The sequence below is a fragment of the Phascolarctos cinereus genome, unplaced genomic scaffold, assembly GCF_003287225.1.
Source record: "Phascolarctos cinereus isolate Bilbo 61053 unplaced genomic scaffold, phaCin_HiC Scaffold_4;HRSCAF=312, whole genome shotgun sequence".
Classification (NCBI taxonomy): domain Eukaryota; kingdom Metazoa; phylum Chordata; class Mammalia; order Diprotodontia; family Phascolarctidae; genus Phascolarctos; species Phascolarctos cinereus.
In genome coordinates this window covers 212085964-212104229 of record NW_027555847.1, presented here as the reverse complement: position 1 = coordinate 212104229, position 18266 = coordinate 212085964, and the positions used below count along the sequence as shown (strand labels likewise).

The 18266-nt window shown below is 40.1% G+C and overlaps 1 protein-coding gene across 1 annotated transcript; it reads left to right on the top strand.

The window, feature by feature from the left end:
• The first annotated feature begins 548 nt into the window (after positions 1–548).
• LOC110193517 (parvalbumin beta-like) lies at positions 549–9167 on the top strand. Its single transcript, XM_020965389.2, has 4 exons — positions 549–615; positions 2519–2651; positions 3686–3795; positions 8842–9167. The coding sequence occupies exons 1-4, from the start codon at positions 555–557 to the stop codon at positions 8865–8867; spliced, it is 330 nt and encodes a 109-aa protein (XP_020821048.1). The 5' UTR covers positions 549–554; the 3' UTR covers positions 8868–9167.
• The last annotated feature ends 9099 nt before the right edge of the window (positions 9168–18266 follow it).

Sequence of the window (18266 nt, the reverse complement as noted above, 5' to 3'; positions counted from 1 at the left end):
AAATTTGGCATTTGCTTCAATTATTTAAAAATATTATTCTGAGACGGGGCTCATGGGCTCCATCAGATTGCCAAAGGGGTCCTTGAAACAAAAAAGGTTAAGAACCCCTGCTTGTAGCCATCATCTTCATTCACCCATCATCTTCAGGGCAAGTACAGTGTGGTAGGTAAAGCCTGTTTGATTTCATTCTAAATAGTCGCTTTCCTCAATTAAATGCCATTCCTATTTAGTCATTGGAAGATACTTTTAATGTAGACTTTTCAGGGGTGTCGCTTTAAGGTTTATCTGGCTGATGGACAGGATTATTACCTGAAAATATATTACCTGGACTCTGAGTGCGTCATTCTTCAATATCTCAGTCACAGGTGAGGAAAATGCAAGAGATTCCTCATTCGCTGCCTAGATCCCAGGCAGCTAATGTGTCCTTTGAACTCCTTTGGGCATCAATAATTCGAAATGTTCCCAGCCAAGGTTAGAACCTCTACAAAAGAAAGACAGAACACAATTTCAAGGGCAAAGTAACTCACTCTCAATTATTACTTTACAGCATCAAGATGAGCATGACAGACATCCTCTCCCCTGAGGATATCGAAGCAGCTCTGTCCAGCTGCAAAGGTGAGGAGCCCGATCTGTTCCTGAGCCTTCAGCATCTTTTTCCTTTTAAAATTGTCATAGCATTGGAAGTCAGAACTGGAAGGGGCCTGACAGACCATCTAGCCCAACCACTCATTTTAGAGATAAGGAAACCCAGGCATAGCATTGGAAAGAGCTCCTAGACCAGGGGTGGGGAACCTGCAGCTGGCCCTCTAAGTCCTCAAGTGCAGCCCTTTGACTGAATCCATTTATGTTCTGTGAAGTTTGGATTCAAAGGGCTGCACTTAAGGACCTAGCAGGCCACGTATGGCCTTGAGGTCACACAGGTTTCCCATCCCTGTCTAGATTCTAAGCCAGGATTCTTGGGTTCTAGCCCCAGCTGTGACACTAATTTGTTGTGTGTCCTGGGGCATGTCACTTAATCTGTCTTATTTGACATCATGACTCCCACTCTCCATTCCAATCAAACTGGCTTGGTAGCTGCTGCTCAAACACAACATTCCATCTCTTACCTCCAAGCCTTTGTCCAAGCCTCCCTCCATGCAGTCCTCACTTCTGCATTTGAGGATCTCTGGCTTCCCTTAAAGCACAGCTTAGGTACCATCTCTTACATAAAGCTTTTTTTTTTATTCCCCCAGATGTGAGAACTCCTTCCCTTCTGAAATGACCTTGTATATACTTTGTATTTACTTAATTATGCATCCACTGGGTAGAAGGTAAGGGGCACAAGAGCAGGGCCTTTTTTGTTGTTTTTTTTTTTTTTGACTGTATCCCCAGTGCCTAGCAGAGTGTTTTGCAACTAGTAGGCACTTAATAAATATTTGTTTTCAATTAAATTGGATTGGGAAAAGAAAAGAATAAGCACTTCTTAAGGCACTGTACTAAATGCTTTATAAATAATACCTCATTGAGTTGGGTTGGATTGGGTTGAATTAAATTAGAATTCTCTAGGCTTTGGTTTCCACCCTTGTAACATGAGAAAATTGGGCTAAACAATCTCTAAGATCCCTTCTAGCTCTGAGGTAATGAAATACAGGTTCAGTGACCAGGGTAACAGTCAGGAGAACTAGATCTTTTTATCCTGGCTCTAAGGACCAATCCATTCCGATGTACTTTCTACTATAACTCATTGACTCTCAGAGAGCAGAGAATATTCTCATAAATCCTGCCATGCTTTGAATGCTAAGTGAGTGCCCTACCCACTGAGCTCATTGGGAAGACCTACTTGAGAACCATAGCAGATGCAGTCCTGCTGGTAAGCAAAGAGAAACACTCAAGTTGTTGCCTTGGGTACCTGGTGCTGTCCAATCACTAGCACTGAATTTAAATGCAATAAAGCTCTTCTTTTTGGTACCATCTAACTATATCTGGATGACAAACATCATGAATGCCTCTTATAGTTAGGAATGTCAGTCAAAGACTTGGCTGGAACCCATTGCTTCCATGCATAGATCTTTTTTAGCTGCCTATAATGTGATATTCTATTTTTTAACTATATCAGATATGTCATTTTATTTATAGAGGGAACTCCCAGTGACGAAAATGCAGATTAACACCTGCTCTATACTTTAGAGTCTTAGAGAGTTTCCTGGGGGGTACTGAGAGATTAAGTGTTCTCTAACAGATAAAATGGGCAGCCTCTGATATTCTGATTTGTTTCCTCTTAATAAATATATGCCAGGAATAATATGAAAACTCTGACCTTGCCTACATAAAAACCTCATACAGTTAGTAATAGTAGTGTGACCCTGGGCTAGTCACTTAACCTCTGACTTCCTCAGTTTCATTGTCTGTAAAATTTAATTGCAGAACAACTAAATCTGTAAAATGGTAGAACAGATCACAATCTTTGACCTTAGCAACCTTGAATTTTAGGCCAATTTTTTAAAAAAAGTGAAATCACAAAGATCTCTGCTTCTTTCAGCTGCTGGCAGCTTTGACTACAAGACTTTCTTCTCCAAGGTTGGCTTATCTGGCAAGACTCCTGACCAGATCAAGAAAGTTTTCAGTATCCTTGACCAGGACAAAAGTGGATTCATAGAAGAAGATGAGCTTCAGTAAGGGTGCCTTTGCTGCTTGTATTAGTGTGAAAAATATGAGTAAAATGCTAAACCATATAATACAGTGGAGAAGAGTAATCTTGAAGCCAGATGACCTGGGTTCAGATCCTGACTTTGATATTTACTAGCTGTGTGACTATGGGCAAGTCATTTAACCCTTTGAACCCTCATCTATAAAATGTGAGGGTAGGACTAGATGGCCCCTAAGGCAGGTATTTTTTTTTGTTTTGTTTTTGTTTTTTAGGGGTTAAGTGACTTGCCCAGGGTCACACAGCTAGTAAGTGTCAAGTGTTTGGTCTGAGGTTGGATTTGAACTCAGGTCCTCCTGACTTCAGGGCTGGTGCTCTATCCACTGCGCCACCTAGCTGCCCCCAAAGACGACGCAACCTGGGATTTTTAATACAAGCTTTGTAAGCTTGGTTTTTAAAAAATATTTTGATAAATGTATTTCAGTATACTTGGTTTCCTTTGTAATCTTTTTGCATTTTATTTTACTAATTTAAAAACATTTTTTTCTGAGAAGAGATCCATAGGCTTCCCCAGACTGCCCAAGAGGTTCAGGACACAAAAAAGCTTAAGACCTCCTGTTTTAAGGTCTCTTCCAGCTCTATAGCTATGATCTTATTATCCTAAGCTAAGGACCACTAAATGGTATTCCTGAGAAGGATACAATCTGGTGGCCCCAGAATAGAATCTCTTTCATTTGCTCAACACGTAGCCACCTTTTAGGGTTTTTGTTGTTGTTGTTGTTGTTAAAGCTTTTTGTTTGTTTTGTTTTGCTCTGTAGGTTGCAGCCTTATATTTATGTATTGTTGGAAAATGGAGGCTGTTATTTCAGTATTTGGGCTTTGGCATGGTCTGCCAAGGAATAATGTTAGGCCATGCCAAAATGGCCAAACAAAAGCCCATTTTTGGGTAGAGGACCACATTTGTGTGCCCATAAAGGCCAAACCTAAGTGGGTTCTTTTAAAAGTTACATGTGAACCTTGAAAAAGAAATAAATGAGATAACATGGCCACTTATCAACCCAGGAACTTCCTGCAGAACTTTGCCCCCGATGCCCGAGCTCTGACACCTGATGAGACCAAGATTTTTCTCACAGCTGGAGATTCTGATGGTGACGGCAAAATTGGAGTGGATGGTGAGTTTTTCCGAAGGGTTTTCTAGAAGCTAGCCCACATTGGATGCATGGATGATCTCAAACACTGAACTATAGATTCATGCCCTGCCCCCTTTGATTACAATTAAAACAACTAAAAAACAATATGATAACAAGATGCTTTTTTTCCGCCTTTTCTATACTTACCAAATTCACAGTGATATCCATAAAATGCAGTGTTAGTGCTATGGTTTGTATTCTTTTTATCTTTGTAAAAAAAAATAAAGGCAGCTTTATTGCTGCAGCTAGGTGGTAGAGAGGATATAGTGGTACGCCTGGAGTAAGAAAGACCTGAGTTTAAAATCAACCTCTGCTACTTATGTTGGTGTAACCCTGGACAAGTCACTTAAGCTCTGCCTGCCTTAGCTTTGTCATCTGCAAAATGGAAATAATGATAGCACCTACCTCTTGGGGTTGTTGTGAGGTTAAAATGAGATAATATTTGGAAAGTACTTTAGAAATTTTAAAGCCCTATATACTTTGTTGTTCAGTCATTTTCAGTCATGTCTGCCTCTTAATGACCCCATTTAGGGCTTTCTTGGCAAAGATAGTTGGAGTGGTTTGCCATTTCCTTCTCCAGCTCATTTTATGGACGAGGAAACTGAAGCAAACAGGGTAAAGTGACTTGCCCAGGGTCACTCAGCTAGTAAGTGTTCAAGGGCAGATTTGAATTCAGGTCTTCCTAACTTCGGGCCTAGCACTCTATCCATTGTGCCACCTAGCTGCCTATATTTGCTATTCTTATTATTATAAATCCTACTTGCCCACAGATTAATTTATTTTAGGTCCTCCCTTCCTTTAATTTCTTGTGAGCCCATGATAATTTGTCAGATTGATATATCAGATCATGGAAGGGAAGAGAAAAGACTGGGCATTTGGTGCTGCTCTATCAGTCCAAAAAGGCTATCTTATCCCTTTGTACTTAAGATACAGTGCAATACCCCAAGGAATCCAGCACATTCTACGTTTGTGACCAACTCATTCATCTATAACAAGTCTTGGGAAGGAGGAATGTCAAGTAGGGAAGGGAAGAATCAATGAGCACTTTGCAGATGGTAAAAAGGGGATAGACAGGTGAAGTGCTTGTCTGCCAAGGCTTGCTTCCTTCTTTTTCTCTCCCACCTCTTTTCTATAGCCTGGACTACTAGCATCTCCATACGGAAACAAAGAATGCAGAACTTCCCATCCAAACCAGTTTAACTGTGGTCTCGGTGACCATTGAGCAATCCTAGGTACCAGTAATGACTTGTGTAGATCAAGTGCTGGACCAAGAGTCAGCATATCTACATGTTACATCCTATCGCTAACCAACTGTGTGACTTTTGACAAGTTGCACGGATTCTCTGGTCCTCAAATTCCTAATCTGTAGAATTAAGGTCATAGACCTGAGTTCAAATCCATCCTCAGGCACTTACTACCTTTGTGAACCTGGGCCAGTCACTTAACCTCTGTCTTTTTCAATTTCCTCAATTATAAAATGATAATAATAACAGTATTTAACTTCCAGGGCTGCTGTGAGGAAAAAAAATGAGAACAGTGGACATTTAAGCACAAATAGTAGGTGCTTCCTAAATGCTTATTTCCTTCCTTCCTTCTCTCTCTGTCTCCCTCCTTCCTTTCTTCCCTCCCTCCCTCCCCCTTCTTCTTTCCTTCCTTCCTTCCTTCCTTCTTCTTCCTTCCCTCTTTCCTTCCTACCTCCCTTTCCTCCTTCCTTTGCCTCCTTTTCCTTCTTTCTTTCCTTCCTTCATTCGTTCTCACCTTCCTTCCTCCCTTTCCTCTTCTTTTTTCCTTCTCACCTTCCTTCCCTCCTTCCCTTCTCTTCCTTCTTCCTTCCCTTCTTCCCTCTCTCTTTCCCTTCCTCCATCTTTCCTTCTTTCCTACCTTCCTTCCTTTCTGCCTGCCTGCCTGCCAGCTGCCCTTGAATTTTGGTTAAAAGATCAGAGATTCTAGGCTATCACACTTTGTGAGAGGTGTAGAAAAAAAATAGGAGTTGGAAAAGTATGAGAATGAACTGAAAGACTGATTGTTCAGAAAGAAGTTAGAGATTTGTGCTACAATGGTTTAGCTCAGTAAAGTAAAATATTCTTTAAGTCTACTGGATAAAGTTCAAAGGAAAATAATCCTTCATGAATCCTTGAATTGTTTACTTCTCTTCAGCTTGAGTATTTTAATTGAATCATTACAGCATAGTAAATGCTGTATTAATATGTATCCTTATTAATTTATGAGACAGCTAGGTGATACAGTGGATAGTGCACCAGGCCCGGAGCCAAGAAGATCCGAGTTCAAATATGGCCCCAGATACTGACTAGCTATATGACTCCAGGCAAGTCACTTAATCCTTGTTTGTCTAGTTTCTCAGTAAAATGGAGACATACTAGAGAAGGAAATGCAAACCACTCCAGTATCTTTGCCAAGAAAACTCCGTGGACAATCCATCAGGTCATAAGAGTAGGACATGACTGCAAATGGTCTATAGGAATAGTTTTTTGTTTTTGTTTTTTAAGGAAAGACATAGTTTTTTTAAAATTCCTAGGTAGTGGAAAACAGTAACGTCCTATTTCCCTTTTGATATTGATAATGATAATATTTTTCTTGGTGATAATGCTAAATTTATGATGATGCCTTAAATTTAAAAAAAACTTTACTTTTTAAACTTAATTTTATCTTTTGTTTTTATATTACCTTCTTATCTGCATATAAGCCTCCCCACCTCTTCTATTCAACAAGTTGCCCCTTGTAACAAAGATTAAAAAAAGAAAAAGAAAGAGAGCAATTTGGCAAAACCAACCAACACATAACAATGTCTGACAGTATATGCAATATTCTACACCCATAGTCCCCTACCCCTGCAAAGAAGAGAGGGCTGTTACAGCGTTTTTAAAAAAGGATGTTCACATTTTATTTTTGTGTTTTCCTAGGGTAGTTGGAGACCCAGAGGCACTCAAGAAATAAACAGTCTCATAATGGTGTAGTTCAGACTAGAGCCCAAGTTATCTGGTTTGTAGCTCAAATGATTTTTTTTCCTTTAACAGATTTTTATTGATATCTTTTGTTTTTCATCATTCAGACCATCCCAATCTCTCCCTTTTTCCCCTTCCTAGAAAGCCATTCCTTATAAAAAGATTAAAAAAAAGATAAAGAGGAAAAAGAGAAAAAAATTCAACAAAACTGATCAAAACATTAAAAAAGATGGGACATCATATATACTGTTCCACATTCATGGTCTCCCCCAAAGAAGGGAGGGATATTAAATAGTATTTTTTCAAAAGGATTCCGTATTTATTCTAATACCCTCCTAGGGCAGCTGGAGAAACTGAGGCATTTAGAAGATAGATGATTTGCCTAGATTAAGAATCTAGAGACAGTTCAGAATTTAAAACATAACAACAACAACAAAGAAATCTGGGCGTAGCTCAGACAGGAGTCAAAAGTCCCATGGCTCCCAGCTCAATGCTCTTTTCACTAATTATAACCTTCAGTTAGTAGCGGTTGAATTAACAGTGGTCTTATTACCCGTCTGCCCTTCCCCACTCCACATCTATTCCCTTTCCAAGGGATGGTGTATAAATCATAAACTGGGAAGACATTTTAAGAAAGAAGAGGCAAGAAGTGGCCAGGCTGGGAAATTTTCCCCAAACCTTTACTAGGAAGAAAGTAGGGCACCCAACAGAATGTGCTGGGGTGATGCAGCTAAAAACTGTGTTTGTCCCAGCTAAACTGGGACAGGTGTCAACGCAGTCCAACACATATGCTAATCTTAGCCAGACTTTGAGGGGAGAGGGTTATGCTGCTATGGGGAATGTGCTTTAGAAGCAACTCTGGTGTCTCTAATATAATAGCTCCAAATAGGGTGTTGAGTTATATAAAACTCAGCTGGCTTCAGCCTTATCATGTTGGTGTGTGGAACAAGTTCTGGCCTGTGGCAAGTTAGGAGAAGTGGACTTGTAAACTCCATGTTGTAACCAACTGGCAAGTCTCTGTGCCTCATCGCCCTCATCTATAAAGTGAGATGGTTGAACAAGGTGATCTTGGAGGTTTCCTTCTAGCTCTACCATTCTACAATTCTGATTCTACCCCATACAGTCTGGTTCCCCGTGCCAAAGCAATTTTCTGTAATGGCAGACACAGAGAACTCCCCCCACTTCAAAACATCATTTGCAAAGGCCATTGACTTCAGCTTCAAATCTGGGATCCTTACATGTACCTTTTCTAAAGTGCTTGGCCACTGCAGTCAATGTGGTTTACAAAGTCCTTCTTGCTACATTATGAAAGTCTGAGCTTTTTAAGCCACTTGAGGAGATTTAAAGACTGTTCAGCTCTGCTTGGGAATTTTTAGAAAGTGGTCATGCATAGAGAGAAGAGCTGACCACCTACCTGTCAGTCATCCTGCTGAATACCATGAGTATAAAGTAGTTCTGGAGAAAGAAAAGATATTCACTTTATTTATACTTCAGCCGGCAACCCTAAGGACCTGATTACATAATCTAGAAATTCCCATTGAACACAGAGAAAGAATTCTCCTGAGGCAGCTAAGCAGGTGGTACAATGGATAAAACAGTGGACCTGGAGTCAGGAAGACCTAAATTCAAACCCAACTTCAGACACTAGTTGCTTGACCCTTGGTAAGTCTCTTAACTTCTGCCATCTGTAAAATGAGGTTGATAATAACAGCATTCCTCCCAGGGGTGTTGTGAGGAAAAAAATGAGAATAACAGTAAAGCACTACATAAATGCTAGCTATTATTACTATTATCTTCAAACTCTTGTTTAAACCCCATAACTTTATTGTGTTGCTTAACAGCAACCTGTAAAATGATTGGGATTCCATGAATGCCATGACCTTGAAGGTTCCTTCTAGCTCTGAATCTATAATTCTTTGAAGATTCTTTACCAAAGAATTTTTGTTTCATTTTCTTTTTCCTGTCAAAGGTTCTGGGTTCCTCTTGTATGTGTGTTACCTTCCAAGGAATTCTAGCAGCTACTCTTAACATCATTGTATTACTCATTTTCTTCTTCCTTTAACAGAATTCCAAAGTATGACGAAGTCATAAATGGCATTAGACCAAAAGGCAACATATGGACTGACTTCAGATTTTCTTCCAGTAAGCACCTCCTTGGCACATCTTGGTACATTTTTGTATTTGTCACATGCCATTCTTAAAATGTCTGTATGTTGTTAATTTCACAAATGCTATTGTTTTCGAGATCTTGCAATGTACAGGTGTTCAGGTCATGTGGTGTTGTGTCTTAATAGGGACACAGCCAGCAGTGTGACTATCACCAGTCACACTGTTGAAGCTGTAGCTGGGATAAGGGCAAAGCAAACAATAAAAAAAAATCTGTGAAAGAAACTCTACCTTGTTTCTATTCTATCCCTTGCAGCCTCTGGTCTTTTAAGGTCGTTCCACTGGTATCTTTAACCTCAAAACCTTTTTGCTTTTAGATGGAAAATTTTTATTCTACTTGAGTCATGCAATGCCGGGATAAGAAGAAAATTTTAAATGTCACGGACCTCCTTCTATCCCACCCCTATTTATTTGAAAGGAAACCCTACAAAGTGTAAAGGAGTTTACTCTTAAACATTTAAAAATTAAGAAGAGCTATTGTTCTGACATAATTGAATATCCACTTTTTTCTATACAATAGCTTTCCAACATGAAAACTTTGTAGAAATCAAACTACCATTTTTGCTAGTCAATTGTCAAGATTAGGGTAGCTCATTCAAGGTTACTATGTGCTTGTAGTGCCCCTAGCTTTTTCCAAGCTTTTAAGGCCTGGTTCTGGCTTAAATCCATCCAAATCAATGCTAGCAAGCCCCCATTAATGTCGGTCTTTTTTTTCAATTGGGGTTGTGACTTTCCCAGGGTCACAATAATAAGTATGTGAGGTCACATTTGAACTCAGATCCTCCTGACTCCAGGGCTGGTACTCTATCCACTGCCCCAACTAGCTGCCGCAATGTGTTTCTTTTAATGGACTAACGAGGGACCTCCCATTCAAAGCAAAAATATTTAATTAAATAACAACAAAATAAGTGACCAGAAAGATTCCCTTCCCTACCATTCCACTCAACCCCAGAGATAGAAGATTATACTCTTTCATAAGTTATTACCAATTGTAGAGGGACAAAAATAAGCAATGTGCATGGTCAGAAAATACAGGTAGCAACTTAAGCTCCTAGTTCTCCTTAAGTTCCCAGTGGAACCTCTCTTCCTCCAACACTGTTGCTTGTTTCTCCACAGTGCTATTGATAGCCTCTAGTGATGTCACTGAGTTGTGAGCTACATTTTCTACCGATTCTCTCTGTGGATGTCTACATTGGACTACTCTTGAGTGGGTATCTCCACTGAGCTGTTCTCTGCAACTTTCTGCTTGGTTTTTCTCCTGAGATGCTCTCTGCTGCCACCTTCTGGTCTTTAGTTAATAAGGTTTTTCTCTTTGGGAAGGAAGATCTATTCAGCTCTTTTAGCTCATAGCCCCCATAACTTGCCCTTTTTCACATGCTCTTCGCCCTCTCTCTCTGTCTCTCTCTCCCCATCATTCTCTCTCTCTCTCTCCTTATGTAGAATAGAATCCAGCCAATTCTACTCTGTTAGCTGGCTACAATTCCTTACTTTCGGCCTCAAGCTGTCACTCTCTGAATTCAGTTCATTTTTCAACTGAGAATGAGAAAATTCCTTTGAATTTATTTCTACTTTCTTGAAGCCAATCATGGTCCATGCAACTTTTACTTCAGGAATTATAATAAAAGGGCCTAGGTGGAATTAACAACCTTTGTTCTGCTTCCTGGTGAGTAACAGTCATTTCCCTCTCTACTCTCTGGAATTGAATTTGTGGGAAGATTTCTTACCCAAAGAAAAGGATTCCTTCTGCTCTCATTTGTCACAATCTTTTGTCTGCACTCTCATTTAAAAATTATATCTAAATTGACAACTCAAGTCTACTGGGTTGATTGTTAGCTTCCACAAATTGGAAAATGAATCCTATTCAGATCTTTACCCATTCTTTAATGTTGGCATTTCTTAGAAAAGGTAGCATATTATATTACACTACTTGGTATTTGCCTCAAGGCAGGCAGCTGATCTATTCAGTAGGTTTAGGTCTATGAATGATCTATGCTCAAATTTAGGCTTCAAATAATAATCACTTATAACCACAATTATAAATCATTCTTGATTTTCCTCAATATTTTGGTTTCAAAGAAAAGGTCCTTTTCACTTCTTTTCCAGGTAGAAGAAGATTATTGGATATTTACTGCTTTATCTACTCACTCCCCCACCCATGTGAATAGCACTTTAATATGCGTGCATTTGAAATGTAACAAATATTTGTGGAATCATAAGATTTTAGAGTAAGGTAGATCCAATCATTTATTTGAGAAACTTTTAAGTGCCAACTATGTACAATGCATTGTATGAGACAGATACAGGAGAGATATAAAGATAAAGAAAAAGGACTCCTTTATTCAAAGAATTTATGATCTTGTGGGAGGTGATAGAATATGTATAGGGTTAAGTGGGATACAAATCAGAATTTATATATATATATATATTTATATATAATATATATAAGTAGATGAACATAGTACAAACTTCTATGAGACTAAATGAGAGAAAAATAACTTAGCTGATCAGATCAAGGAAGACCTCATGAAGCAGCTAACATTTGAGTCGATGAATAACTGAATGAATGAATGAATATGGCACTTTACTTAATAACAACAAAAAAGGTAAGTTCTCTCTCTCTTAAGTTAGTCATTCATTGTTGTACATTCCCACTGATAGCCCCCCTGTTCAAAGTTTCTCTTCCTAAGGTAATATAATACACAATTCGTTCATTTAACAAACATTTAAGTGTTTACTGTGTATAAGGCATTGTGATGAGTTCTGGGGATGCAAAGACAAAAACAAAACTGTCCCTGCCCTGAAGGAGCTTACATTCTACCAAGAGGATGAAGATACATAGAATGTATACAAATAAATATAATACTAAGAAAATTGAGAGAGGAGAGAGGAAGGAAGCAAGCAAGCATGTACTAAGTGCCTACTCTGTTCCAAGAATGATTGCCAAGTACTTGTAAGGATACAAGGTTTGTAGGGGGGCAAACTATCCTGCCAGCTATGCCAGTTGGAAGGAGGCTGATCTGTTCTGCCCTGAAAGGTCGATTGTAGTGACACAGACCCTCCAAGAGAGTACTGAGATACCAAAGAAAGAGGTACTAACTTGGTTATTAATAGGTTTGATTAGGGTTAATTGGGTTAATTGGGGGAGTTTACTCATGTGAAGCAGTTCTTGGTGGCAGGAGGACAGAATGGTGGAGCCCCATACCAGCCTTAGGCTAGGCCAGGTATTATACGGAAACAACAAGGAAGGCAGGCATGGCTCATGGTCACGCGCAAGTTTTCCCATGGGATAGTTAGAGCTTCTTTTGCTTTTTGCTTTTTACTCAGGTAGTTTACATTCTCTGTGGAGTCATAGGTCATGTTTCTAGGCTCTGGCTACCATCATATAGTACTTTACAAACATCTCACTTGATCCTTACAACAACCTTAGGAGGTAGGTGCTATTATGCCCTCCCTTTTACAATTGAGGAAACTGAGGTAGACAGAGATTAAGTGATTTGCCCAGGGTCACACAGCTAGTATGTGTCTAAGATCTGATGTGAACTCAGGTCTTCCTGATTCCAAGCCCAGAACTGTATCTACTGCACCACTTAACTCTTTCTAGAGCACACTAAATATGGGGGATCAGAGAAAGCTTCATGGAGGAGATAGTTCTTGAGTCAAGCTTTAAGGAGAGATAAGGAATACAAAAAAATGAAATTGAGAAGGGCGTGCATATTGGGCCTAGAATGGCCTATGCAAATTCATGGGGGCATGAAATAGAGTACTGACTTTAGGGAGCAGCTAATAGTTCAACTTGGCTTGAATATAGAATTGATAAAGGAAAATAATATGGAATCAGGCTGGAAATATAGATGACAGTCAGATTGCAGAGGGCCTTATATGCCAGGTTAAGGGATTTATATTTTATTCTGTAGACAATGGGGAGCCATTGAAGGTTTTTGAGCAGGAGAGTGACATGTCAGACTTTTTGACTTAAAAAGCTGTGTGGGGAAAATCAGAGATAGGAGAGCCAGGAATCAGGTAAACCAATTATGAAGCTATTACAGTAAACTAGGTGAAAGGTGATAAGGACCTGAACTTAGAGTAGCGGCTGTGGGAATGAAAGGAAAGAGGATAGATGGGAGATGTTGTAGAGGATAGAATCAAGAAGACTTGTCAACTGATTGGATATGTGGGATGAAGAATTAAGAAGAATCAAGGATGACTCCCAGATCATCCCGGATGATTGCCAAGATGGTGCATCACCTCAACACAAAAAGAGAAGTCTGAAAGAATGGCGTGTTTGAGTTTAGGGGAACCTGATGAGTTCTGTTTGGCACCTGTTGAGTTGAAGATGTCTATGAGCCACCTAGGAGGAGCAGCTGACAAGGATCATAGGATCATAGATTCAGAATTGGAAAGAACCATAGAGGACATCTGTTCCAACCCCCTTGTCTTACAGATAAGGAGCTGGGGTCCAGGGAAGTTAAGTGAATAGCCCAAGGTCACAAGATCATAAGCCTAGCTGAGATTCCAACTGAGGTCCTCTGACTCCAAATCTAGTGTGGTTTCCACTGTACCTTTCAAGGTATGACTGGAGTTCAAGAGTGATATAAGGGTTATTTTTATTGTCGTTCAGTTGTGTCCAACTCTTCACGCTCCAATGGCTATAGCATACCAAGCCCTTCTATCTTCCACTGTCTCTCAAAGTCTGTCCAAGTTCATGTTCATTGTTTCCATGATACTATCTGCCCATATCATTCTCTGCCATCCCCTTTTCCTTTTGCCTTCAATCTTTCCCAATGTCAGGGCATTTTCCAATGAGTCCTGTCTTCTCATTATATGGCCAAATATTTAATCTTCAGTTTCAGTCTTTGACCTTCCAGTGAGTAGTCTGAATTAATTTCTATAAGTATTGATTGATTTGATCTCCTTGCTGTCCAAGGGACTCTCAAAAATCTTCTCCAGCACCACAATTTGAAAGCATCGATTCTGTAGTGCTCAGCTGTCCTTATGGTCCAACTCTTATGTTGCTATTGGAAAAACCATAGCTTTGACTATATGGACCTTTGTTAGCAAGGTGATGTCTCTGCTTTTTAGTGTGCTGTCCAGATTTGCCATAACTTTTCTTCCAAGGAGCAAGAGTCTTAATATCACGGCTACAGTTGCTGTCTTCAGTGATCTTTGAACCTAAGAATATAAAATCTGACACTGCGTCCATTTCTTCTCCCTCTATTTGTCAGGAAGTGATGGGACCAGTTACCAAGAACTTAGGGTTGCTTTTTTTTTAATGTTGAGCCTCAAGCCAGCTTTTACACTCTCCTCTTTCACCCTTATTAAGAAGCTTTTTAATTCCTCTTTATTTTCTGCCATCAAGTGGCATATCTGTATACCAGTGATTGTTGATATTTTCCCTGGCAACCTTAATTCCAGCTTCTGAATGTGAATTTATACGTGTAGATTTGGGAGCCCTCCGGATAGAGATAACCAATTAGATCTCTAAGAGAACACGTGGCACAGTGGATAGAGTGACAGGCCTGGAGTCAGGAAGACTCATCTTCCTGAGTTCAAATCTGCCCTCAGACGCTTACTAGCTGTGTGACCCTGGGCAAGTCACTTCACCTTGTTTGCCTCAGTTTTCTCATATGTTAAATGGAAATGGCAAATACTCCAGTACCTTTGCTTAGAAAACCCCAAATAGGTTCACAAAGAGTTGGACACAGCTAAACAAAAACATAAAGAAAAAAGAAGATGACTTAGTGGAACACTCACACTACAAGGACGAGACACAGATCCAGTAAAAGATGCAGAGAACAAATGGTCAGACGTATAGGAAGAGAACCAGGAGAGAATACTGTCACAGAAGCCAAGGGAGGAAAAAAAATCTGACCTCAGACACATGATACTCACCAGCTCTGCCACCCTCGGCAAGTCACTTAACCCCAAATAACTCAAAAAAAAAAGAGAGAGAGAGAGAGAGAGCAATGGTAACCTTGGAGAGAACAGTTTCAGTCAAGCAGTCAGGCTGGAAAGGAAGGGATGAAGAAGTGAGAGGTGAAAGAGTAGATACAGCAAGTATAGCTGAGTCTTTCTATGTCTACTCCCTCTCTTTTTCTTTCCTGCCACTTCTGCCTAGAGGGTACAGTGAGTAACAGCACTAGACTTGGAGTCAGGAAGACATGAGTTCTAACCCCACCTTAGAAAATTATTAGCTGTGTGACCCTGGGTAAGTCACTTATTCTGTTTGCCTCGGTTTCCTCATCTGTAACCCAGGGGTGAGAATAGCCTCTACCTCCTGGGGTATGAGATAATATTTGTAAAGCTTTTAGCACAGTGCCTGGCACATTATAGGCACTTAATAAATGCTTGTTTCCTTCTTTGCATCTGCCAGTAACACCCAAGGAGATAACACAATTCCTCAGTAGCCTTTCGTGCCAAGATGATCGCTATTCCCTGTAGTGCGCTCTTGTCAAACAGCAGCCACTTTGACGGAGCTGCGCCTCTTATAAAACAGGACTTTGGTAGAGCAAACATCCCTTTGGCTCTGCTATGATTTGAGTTATGCTTCATCTCATGACCCAGAGTCAGACTGAGGATGTCTAAGATACTGCGGGCTGAGTCCCAGACAAAGAGCCATGCAGGAAAAGTAGGTTTCCAAAGTAGACAGAGTAGGGAGTCACGAATGTCTGTGAATGTCGGCACACATCTATGAAGTTGCTGCTGTTGCTTAGATGGTACTGTGCTTGGCTGGGTGGGGGGGGACCAAATACATCCAGATAAACCATTGTTTGGTTCATTGATTTGGCACCAGAAAGACCCCTAGAGGCCATGTTATCTAAGTCCCCAATTTTTATAGTTGAGAAAACTAAGGCCCAGAGAGTTTAGGGTTTGTCCAAGATCACAGAACGAAGGAAGTATATGAGGAGAGATGTGAAGCCAGGTCTTTCTGACTCCAATTCCATCTCTTCATCCATTACAGATGTGGAAACCAAGGCAGACAGAAATTAAGTGACTTGCCTGTGGTCACACAGCAAATAAGTATCTGAGGCCCAATTTGAATTCAAGTTTTCCTGACTCCAGGGCCACTAACCACTGTTCTACCTAGCAAAACCTTGAGGAACAGGATATCATAGGGAACCAGGATGACCTGGGTTCTAGTCCTGCCTCTGGCTATGTGACCATGGGCAAGTCATATAATCTCTCAGTGATTCCAAACCTGTAAATTACAGAGCAACTGTTGCTCTGTATTGGTAGAGGAATTTTCCTCACTGGAAGTTCCATATACCAGTGAAATAACAGATCTTTAAAGAAAAGAGAGTGGGGGAAAAAACTTAGGAAACACAGAGCATGTAGGTTCTCCACAGTTCAGAGTCCCAGTTAATTGAGCAACAAAGTTATAGGAAAAACAAAATTAGGAAAACAGTATGCATTTAAAGGATTGGGAGGAAATGGTTGAGATTGAGACACCTCCCAGGGCCAGTGGATTTATATTTGAGGTTAGGAGCAATAACACAATAATACAATCCTAAATCTCCTAATACTTAATCCTGATTTAAGGACAGTTCTTTGCCTCTTCTTGAGGGGGTGATTAAGTAGGCACATAAAACCCCATTTCAGCCCCTCAGAAGGTAGCTTGCCAAGTAATTCTATTTTAAAACCACTTCTGGAAGCTTGAGATTGAATGTGGTGTGTCTGTGGGACATAAGAAGAATGGCTGCAGGCTGTTTTCACCTGTTCTTCATTACCAAGTCAATAAGGTTACTAGTAACCTGGGCAGGCTGAGTTTAAGAGTCATCGCTCCTTGCTTTGGAAGGGCCATTTGGAACACTAGCGTGCAATTCACAGTCGGCATTTACTGGAATGGTTATGATCGCCCTTCTCTTCTCTTGCCAATAAATAGCATCCTGGTGATAGTCTAAGAATACGATGCTCTTTATATTTAAGAATCCAGTCATGATGTTATAATTTATGCTCTCAAGTGTCTCTTCTTGCACTGTGAAAATCTTTCAGAGGAAGGAATGAAGCTGGATGGTGTAGGGTAATGAGATACTGGGCTTTTCACATCTCTAGGTTACTAGTTCAACTTGGGCTTCAGTCAGAAGTAGCCAAAGCAGCAGTTTCTCTCTCTCTCTCTCTCTCTCTCTCTCTCTCTCTCTCTCTCTCTCTCTCTCTCTCTCTCTCTCACTCTTTCTCTCTCTCTTTCTCTTCTCTTCTTTTCTTTCATTCCTCTTTTGTTCCCCCTTTCCTTCATTTCTTTCCTTCCTTCTTTCTTTTTCTTCTTCCTTCTTTTCTTTTTCTTCTGCTTCCTTCATTTTTTTCCTTCCCCCTTCCCTTCTTCCTTCCTTCCTTTCTTTTTTCTTCATTTCCTTCTTTCTTTCCCTTTCTCCTTCCATCTTTCCTTCCTTTCTTCCCATAGGTAACAACTTAGAAATTCAATTAAACAGACATTTATCAAGCATCTATTATGTGCAAAAGATTGAGACATACATGAAAAAGTCTGAGTCTAACACCTGCACAGAAAAGTATCCAAAGGATAACTGACAGTTAAAGTTATGGTCATTATCACTGGCTTCAAATAGCATTTTTCTTTTATATTAAAAATTATTTTTATTGGTAGGTCTTTTTTTTGACATTATCTAGATTTCCCCTTGTGTCCCCCCACCATTGTCCCTTATAACAAAGTTGTTATTGTTGTTTTTTAAGGAAAAAAAATTAAAAGAAAGAGAAATTCAGAAAAACTTGCCAGGTCATCAAAAAACCCCTGACATTGTATGCAATGTTCTGTATCCATGAACCCCACAACTCCTTTGCAAAGGATTGGGGTGAGGAGTCTTCTAATATTTCTTCTTTGAAGCAAAGGTTGTTTTTCATAATTCCATAACATCAAATAATATTTATTAATAACCCTGAAATGGTTCTATGCATGTATAGAATCAGCCTGTGAATGTCATTAATGTCATTTAAATGTCATTTAAACCAGTAAGCCATTCAGGAGCCCTGTGGTAAAGCTGTATTCCCTGCACTAGCCCTAAACTGGGGGTGGGGGGATGTGATACAGTGGGGAAAAATCACTGGATTTGAAGTTAAAGGACCCGAGTCAGAATCCTGGCTCTGCTCTCAACACCTGAATAACCTTGAGCACATCACTTAATCTTTCTGGGCCTCAGTTTCCCCATCTGTAAAGTGAAAGGGTTGAATTAGGTAACCTCTGAGACCCCTTCCATCTCTAAATCAATGATCACATAAGGGTGTTCAGAGAGGACTTGCATCTCTGGTGTGAGGGCTTGCTGAGCCCTTTTCAGGTCTTTCCATCCACCTATCCTCCAACTCTGACCTGTGGCTCCA

Bases quoted from the DNA above. Each gene is read 5' to 3' on its own strand.
- LOC110193517 (XM_020965389.2), top strand. From the start codon at position 555: ATGAGCATGACAGACATCCTCTCCCCTGAGGATATCGAAGCAGCTCTG. The intron at 616-2,518 runs GTGAGGAGCCCG...TGCTTCTTTCAG, and splicing joins AGCTCTGTCCAGCTGCAAAG to CTGCTGGCAGCTTTGACTAC. The intron at 2,652-3,685 runs GTAAGGGTGCCT...TTATCAACCCAG, and splicing joins ATAGAAGAAGATGAGCTTCA to GAACTTCCTGCAGAACTTTG.